Raw genomic sequence first — 8,065 nt, 5'->3', positions numbered from 1 at the left:
GATGAGGTCTCGCCAAGTTGCCCAGGCGGGTCTTGAACCCGCGTGTTCAGGCAATCCACTCACCTCAGCCTCCCAAAGTGCTGGGATTATAGGCTGAGCCACCGAGCCCAGCTCTAATTTTTTTAAATTTTTTGTAGATATGAGGTCTCCCCAAGTTGCCCAGGTGGGTCTTGAACCCACAGGCTCAGGCAATCCACTCACCTCAGCCTCCCAAAGCACGGGATTACAGGTTGAGTCACCGAGCCCGGCTTCTGTTGCAATATTATACTGATTGGCATAAAAGTTGCATTTAAGCTCGTGGGCAAAATGAGGTAAGTGGAATGCGTGGAATGTAGGAAGGAAAGGATAGTGCAAAACAGGAGGCGTGCTGCTGAGAACAAAGTAGGACTCTCCACATGGGGAAAAGTCTACTGCAAGGTTACCTTGGGCTTCCATCCTGGGAGCTCCTGGCCAACAGATGGAGACATCTTCCCCCAGCCTTCCGCAAACAGCCTTAATGTCGGGACCCAGGGGACCCTGCATGGGAAACAGGGCCAGAGTCCCTGCTTCCTTATCGCTGAGGCACCTTCATCCTGTGAGCCTTCATTTTCTCCTCTATAAAATGAGATGACAGTGAGTTTGCAGAGCCATCATGGGGCTTGCATGGGGGGTATGTACAATGCTCAGTATTCTTTGAATTTCCTAGGTCTCTTTAATTCTGTCTCCCTGAGGGATGGGAAGGCATCCAGACAAGAAGCCAAGGGACTGGGACGTGGGCCCAGGACACAGCTTTCCAAGGACGAGGTGGACAGGCAATCTGGAGATGCTGGCATCTCCCTGGGCTCAGCCCAGCTCACCAGACCCACTCCACCACAGCCCGGCCTGGTTGTCTGCACCCCAGGTGTCCTGCAGACTTCGCAGGCTGCTGTGGGCATCTGCTGCCACCTACAGGTCTTCCATGACAGTGTCTCTCCCACCCCCAAGCTTTGAGGGGGGCACTCCCTGGCTTTCATATGCTCAGAGGGGGATATCAGTGTATGTCTGTCCTCCTGCCTGCTGAAGTGCTTTAAGGGCAGCGATAATCTTTGCTTTTACATCTCCAGTATCCAGCACAGTGAGGCACAAAGTATCCATTTTCAACAGGTGATTATGGAACGAATGAATGAACGAGCCAGTGAACAAATGACCTTGTCTAATCAAAATAAGACAACAGAAGGAAGTTAGTTTGGGGTTATTTAGTACCAGTGTAGGGGCTCCTCTAAATTGGCTCTTTATAAGAGGTGACTCCTATAAATGTTGCAGCGGCCCTAGGGGACAGAAGTGATGCTTAGGTGTCTGGGCTAAGTAAGGTCCAGGACAGTTGTACTAAAAGCAGGGGTTGACCTCAAGGACTCTACCATTACTGTGGGGGAATACAGGACTTTCCTTTTTTTGCTTCCTCCACCCTGGGCCAGGATCTTCCTCAAGAAAATGCCCTCAGTCCGGGAGAACCTGAAGGAGCGAGGTGTGGACATGGCCAGGCTTGGTGCCGAGTGGAGCCAGCTTGCCAAGGGTCTCTCCATCGGCAACACCACCTCCCCTGTGGTCCTCACCAACTACCTGGATGTGAGTGCGGGCTCTGTCCCTGGCTCCCTGCCTATCTCCTTTCTCTCTTGAACCTAGGGCTTTCTTTGCCAAAAGGCCCAATCTTTCCACACTGTTTGGCTGAGGTTCCAAAGAGCATGTGAGTACCCTAGAAAATTCCCATTTTACTGCTGGAAAGCCTGAGGCTCAGAGGCCAGGAAAGGACTTGGGGGCTAGTCAAGGGCAGAGTTAGGTTTGGAATTCAGCCCAGGTCTCAAGCCAGGCGTCACTGGTGGGTGAGAAGGAATGTGTGACTCAGGTGGGGGCTTCTGTGAGCTGACTAATCAAGGGTGTCGGGGTACCTCCCGCCTCATCTTCAATATTTTTATTTTGTCCTCTTGTCTCACAGAGACTCCCACTTCCTGGGATGCCAAGGCACAGTGCTAAGCCTCCCACCAATCCCTGCAGGAAAATGGAAACCCAGCAAGGCCATGGGCTGTCCCCTGAGCCTGATCTCATGCCGAAAGCCCAGAGTGGAGCCAGGCAAGACCCCAAGACCCAAGGCTCCCTGAGCCCCTCCAGCTTCCTCTTTCTCTTTATCCCCACAGACCCAGTACTACGGTGAGATTGGCATTGGCACCCCACCCCAGACCTTCAAAGTCATCTTTGACACGGGTTCAGCCAACCTCTGGGTGCCCTCTACCAAGTGCAGTCCTCTCTACACTGCCTGTGGTGAGACCTAAGGCCCCTGCCCCGCCACATTTGAGTAGTCCTGCCCCACAGTCAACTAATTCCCTCCTGCCACCATGTGAGCCGCTTCGTCTCTGCCTCTGTGCTCACTCACCCTGAGGGGAGAGAAGTTGTCTCCTATTTTCCTGATATAGCCACCATGCTAAAAAATCAAGCTCCAAGGGCCACCCTGGCTACCCAGAAGGCCATTTCCCAGTCTTCCTGAAATTGAGGCAGGACTAAATTCTCAAATTCATCCCAGGCACTTTGGTTCTTCCATCCCTAGTCTCAGTCGACAATATCTTACTGAGCTCTTCTTCTATGCCCAGAATCTTCTCTGGTATTATGAGAGTTAGTAATGACTTTCAAATGCTCCATTTAAGACAAAATTCTCAGAAGTATGGGCACATCAGAAGGGCCCAAGAAACACAGTTCGTGATTGACGAAACACGTTGCAAGCCCCTGACCTTAGGGCCACGCATATCTGTACCTAAGTTAAGTTCTAAGTCACATGATCCATAATGCATCCTGCCTCCAAGTCTCCTTGTCTGGTCTGCTCTTGAACAGACCTGACCCTATGTCCCTCTGCCAGGAATTCACAGGCTCTACGACTCCTCGGAATCTTCCAGCTACATGGAGAATGGGACAGAATTCATCATCTACTACGGATCAGGAAGGGTCAAAGGCTTTCTAAGCCAAGACATGGTAACTGTAAGTGGAACTGTCCCAGGTCACCTGTCCCCTTCTGTTCCCAGGCCTCTCCTGCCCTCCCAGGGCCCACAAGTATGGGAGAGGTCCACTGAAGCCTACCTTGGAGCCTTCGGAGTTGAGGAACACCCTGCTCTGCTGCATGTAGCTGGAGCTGCAAAGAAGCACACCCATGGTGGAGCCAATCTGAGCTGCTGGCTCATGGCTGGGTGATTCATGGAGACTTTGGCATCTGACTTGCATGTAGGGCTTGTCCTGAGCCTCACGGTCTGCAATCAAGTAACTTGCCCAGGCTACCAGCTCCAACTAGGCTCTTAACCGTAAACTAGACTGAAATCCAGGGTCAGAGTCAAGGTCAGCGTTAGTTTTAGGATTAGACATAGATTTCAAGATCACAGTTGAGGCTGAGTTTGGGATTAGGGTCTAGACCGGGGTCTGGCCTCTTCCTCATTCTGGAGTTTCTCAGCTCTTGCTCTATCAGAGTTAGGGGAAGGGTACACAGGGAACCTGAGAGGAAATCAGAATGAGCCCTTCCCTCTCCCCTTGGCTGTGAAATCAGGTAAAAAGGAGCAGGAAGGGCAAGCCTGGCTGTGCTTAAGAAATCCTTCGCCCACGAGATGGTGGGGGTTGAGATCCAGACCTGCCCGGTGTGACAGGTGGGCCACTACGGAGTGGGGACAGAAGCTCTTGGCATCTTTTATTTTGCTGCCTGGCCGGGGCACCTTCTCAGCCTCTGCCTTTCAGTCCCTGGTCAACCCTAGCTCTCTCTGGGTCCCATAGCAGAGATAGGTATGGGGATACAGGGTATGGGGCAGGATTGCTGAAATGCCCGCACTCCAATTGTTGTACCCTGGAGCATGTGTGTCCCTAGGGCCCCGTTGTGGAAGCCCAGACTAGACCCCACCAGAGGGTGGACAGTGGGCTCGTTCTCCTCTGGTCCTTCCTCCCACAGGTGGGCGGAATCACGGTAGCACAGATGTTTGGAGAGATCACGGAGCTACCCGCAATGCCCTTCATGCTGGCTAAGTTTGATGGCATTCTGGGCATGGGCTTCCCCGAACAGGCCGTCGGCGGAGTCACCCCTGTCTTTGACCACATCCTCTCCCAGGGAGTGCTAAAAGAAGACGTCTTCTCTGTCTACTACAGTAGGTGAGGCCTGGGACTCCAGGGGCTGAGATTGGGGAGGAGTGGGAGAGGGAAAGACAGGGTTAGAAAAAGAGTCTGACCCGGGCTCAGTGGCTCAGCCTGTAATCCCGCGCCTTTGGGAGGCTGAGGTGAGTGGATTGCCTGAGCCCGCGGGTTTGAGACCCGCCTGGGCAACTTGGAGAGACCTCATCTCTACAATAAATCAAAAATTAACCGGGCGTGGTAGTGCGCGTCTGTAGTTCCAGCTACTTGGAAGGCTGAGGCAGAAGGATTGCCGGAGCCCAGCAGGTCGAGGCTGCGGTGGCCGGGAGCAGCCACTGCACTCCAATCTGGGTGGCAGAGTGAGACTCCAACTCAAAAAAAAAAAAAAAAAAAAGAAATAAAGAAAAAGAGTCTGGGCAGAAATTGTTATATGTTTGTGATTAGGTGGCAGTCAATCAATATCTCGAGCTGTGTAGCCAATACAGATGTCACTCCTGAAATTTAGATTCAACTGAAATTAAATTAAGCATTCAGTTCCTTAGTTGCATTAGTCACATGTCAGATTTCCAGCAGCCACTGCGGCTAGTAACTTCCGTCTGGGACAGTGCAGATAGAGAACATTCCCAGCCTGGCAGGACGTCCTAACAGAGCAAGAGTGGGGGGTCATGAGAAATAGACATTGCCCTGGAAACCCTCCCTATGAGGGCCATGGCTCCTCCCACGCAGAGACAGACAACTTCATTCATTTGTTAGTTCCTTCCTTTGTTTATTTGGTCTCTCACTGGTTTGGTGAGTGCTGTGTGCCAAGCACTGTGGTAGACTCTGGGGGTACAACAGTAATCAACAGTAAACAAGACAGAATCCCTACCCTTCCACTTGCGTAGAGCTTACAGTTTCACTGGGATGACAAGATCTATTGCAATGCGACAAGTGTTCCAGACCCGTAGATGCCTTTCAATCCTAGGTTGAGCTTCTCTGCAGTTGAGCCAGCCTTGGGGAAGCTGTTGCCAGCTCTTGGGCAGGGTTGGGATCTCCTCCAAGCTGCAGGGTTTAGAAAGACGGTATAAGCTGGAGACAAGAGATCATAAAGGTGAGAACATGAAGCCAGCAGCAGTGAGAAGAGAGGGGAGGGTCAGAGTCCAGAGAGATCTCAGTGGTAAAATGGAGAGGAGGCTCTGGTTTGGTGACAGAAAGGGAAGCATTGAGAAAAGGCCATGAATGTGTGGCTCTGCAGTCAGGGATGGTTTTTAAAGGGACCGCTTTAGAGGAAGTGGGAATAAGATCAGATGGCAAGCAGTTAAGAGGTAGATGTGGGTGTCATAAAATGTGAGGGTCACAAAATGTGGCCGCCCTGGGAAACTCAACAGGGAAGGGAATGAGGGTGGTATACCCCCTTTTCAGCAGGGAAAGGAAGGGTGAGTGTTTTTAAGCGCTAGAGGATGCTTGAGCAATGCATGTAGGTGGAGGAAGAAGCCAGCGGAAAATAAGAGATTAAACATGTGGAAAGAAGAGCAGCTACCCGGGGCCCAGAAGCCTCGAGGCCATGACAACGAGGCTCCAGAAGCAGGAAGAAGGCAGGCTGTGCTGGGGAGAGGGCCTGCCTTTTCCTTTACCTGGGGATGGGAGGGAAGGAATATCTAGGGAGATCCTGATGTGCTGGGAGAGGCAGGAGGGAACTTGTGCTGACACATGCACATATGTTCTGAATTTGCAAAAACACATGTAATTTGCAGTTGCACAAAATAACACGTGCACCCTATAAAATCATCTACATACCCATGTACACATGCCTCTACTCTAGGCTCTGGAAAACCACATCACGCACACATGCACTCGGGAAACTAGGCCTACGCTCATCCCTGAGCCAAGGGAGGTATCGCACAGTGTTGACAAGAGGAAGGCAAGGGAAATTCGCTCAGACTGGGGTCCAGGAGACCTGGCGGCAGTCTCCCACTTGTTCTCTCATGGCCTGGGTGACTTCACCTCTTGGTGATTCCATTGCCTGATGGGTAAAAAGAGCACACAGCATCCACCTGGTCAAACAATAGGGCTGGCGGGGCTCCCGTGAAGTGAAGGCTTCCTTTCTGCTGTCTTTCTCTGCAGAAATTCCAAGAAAGGAGATGAACCCCCCCCCATGGCTCTGGCCTTCCAGCACTTCCTGAGCACCTGACCCAGAATCACACACGCCACCCACCCACAACTCACCTCAACAAGCCCAGCCTCCATTAGATGCCAACGTTCTCTGCCCCTCCTTCCTGCTCCCTTCACGCCCCCCCCACACCTCACCCACTAACCCCTTCAGGATCCCCCCTATGCACCTACTCAACTAGCAGTGGCCCAACCCAAGTGAGGGGCTCCAGTTTGCATCTGGTTTGCATCTACTCACTCTTCTTGTAGCTGTTCCTTTTCTGTGACTCCTCCAGGGATGCATTTTTGGACATAGATGAAGCACCCTGAAAACAAACCTCAGGCTAGAAAGGAGAGAAGCAGTATGTTCTGCAGGCTTCCTAACGAAAGCTCCGGGCCCTGCTATCTGCCCCCCTTCTACCCCAAGGCCCTCTGCCCCATCCTGCACCCTTGCCCAACTTTCCCTTGTTGCCTGAATCACTGGGTCCTAGAGGAAATGGGTCTCCACGAGCTTCTGATCTTTCCTTTAGGAATTCCCACTTGCTGGGAGGAGAGCTTGTGCTGGGAGGCAGTGACCCCCAGTACTACGAAGGGAGTTTCCACTACGTGAGCGTCACCAAGACGGACTCCTGGCAGATCAAAATGAAGGGGTCAGCAATCCTCAACCCACCCCATGCTCCCAAATCACTGCCGCCACTGGGGTCAGTGTGGGTGGTGAAGGGGCAGGGTTAATATCCCGCCATCTCTTCAAATGCAGCCCCTTCTTAAGGCACAGCCACTATTTGCTCTCTGCCTGCTCTGGTGAGGCTGGGGAACATGTAGATGTGAGGCACAGAGCAGGAGAGGGTCTGGGGGAGGCGGCGGAGGGGCCTAAGCTACCTGCTGAGGAAGGGGGCCAGCACCTCCCCTCCTCCAATGCGACACTAGGTCACCAGCATGGCCTCCAGTCCCCCGCCCCACTTGGGAAAGACATGTGGCCTCTAGGTGCCCCATCAGCCTTCTGCCTGTCTGTCTGTCTGACTGTGGCTTTCTCCAGGGTGTCTGTGAGGTCGGCCACCTTGCTCTGCGAGGAAGGCTGCAAGGCAGTGGTGGACACTGGCGCATCCTACATCTCAGGCCCCATCAGCTCTGTGAGGCTGCTTGTAGAGGCCTTGGGAGCCAAGGAACAGAGCATAGATGAAGTAAGAAGCTGAGGGGGGAGGTGCCAGGGTGGGGGGAGCACCACCTGGTCCAGACCCCCGAATCCCGCCACGCAACATTTGGTCCCAAATGAGGCCATTTCAGGCCTTCCCCGCTCACCTCTCACTCCTCCCCCATGGAGGAGGGCATGGTGCCCAGACCTCTCCAGGGGAGGGGCTAGCCACAAGCAGGGCAGATCAAAATGTCTGCCGAGAGGTGTCGCACTCTCCAAAAGGCTCCCTTTACTTCCCCCCAGTATGTCGTGAACTGTAACCAGGTGCCTTTACTCCCCGACATATCCTTCCATCTGGGAGGCAGAGCCTACACTCTCACCAGTGCGGACTACGTGTCACAGGTGAGGTTCGCAGCAGCCCGGTTAGTGGCAGGGAGGAAGGCCAGGCAGGCGCCCTCAAAGGGGGACAAGTTATTGTGTGACAATGCACAGATTATGTGTTAGACCAGTGGTTCTCAAACTTGGTTGCACGTGTCATCTGGAGAGTTTTTAAAAATCCTGGAACCTGGCCTGGCTCGGTGGCTCAGCCTGTAATCCCAGCACTTTGGGAGGCCGAGGTGAGTGGATTGCCTGAGCCCGCAGGTTCGAGACCCGCCCAGGCAACTTGGCGAGACCTCATCTTTACAATAAATCAGAAAT

General features: G+C 53.0%; 1 protein-coding gene across 1 annotated transcript in view; it reads left to right on the top strand.

Moving 5' to 3' along the window:
* REN (renin) overlaps nucleotides 1–8,065 on the top strand; it is an 11,729-nt gene that overhangs the window by 2,761 nt on the left and 903 nt on the right. Inside the window, exons 2-8 of the mRNA XM_008071862.2 lie at nucleotides 1,434–1,584; nucleotides 2,151–2,274; nucleotides 2,864–2,982; nucleotides 3,932–4,128; nucleotides 6,765–6,884; nucleotides 7,271–7,415; nucleotides 7,670–7,768. Coding sequence (XP_008070053.1) covers nucleotides 1,434–1,584; nucleotides 2,151–2,274; nucleotides 2,864–2,982; nucleotides 3,932–4,128; nucleotides 6,765–6,884; nucleotides 7,271–7,415; nucleotides 7,670–7,768 — 955 coding nt within the window. The remainder of the gene's footprint in view (nucleotides 1–1,433; nucleotides 1,585–2,150; nucleotides 2,275–2,863; nucleotides 2,983–3,931; nucleotides 4,129–6,764; nucleotides 6,885–7,270; nucleotides 7,416–7,669; nucleotides 7,769–8,065) is intronic.

The sequence above is a fragment of the Carlito syrichta genome, unplaced genomic scaffold (genome assembly GCF_000164805.1).
Source record: "Carlito syrichta isolate Samal-C Ts95f unplaced genomic scaffold, Tarsius_syrichta-2.0.1 Scaffold314770, whole genome shotgun sequence".
Classification (NCBI taxonomy): Eukaryota; Metazoa; Chordata; class Mammalia; order Primates; family Tarsiidae; genus Carlito; species Carlito syrichta.
The sequence above is the reverse complement of the archived record's forward strand: the minus strand, read 5'-3'. Positions and strand labels throughout refer to the sequence as shown.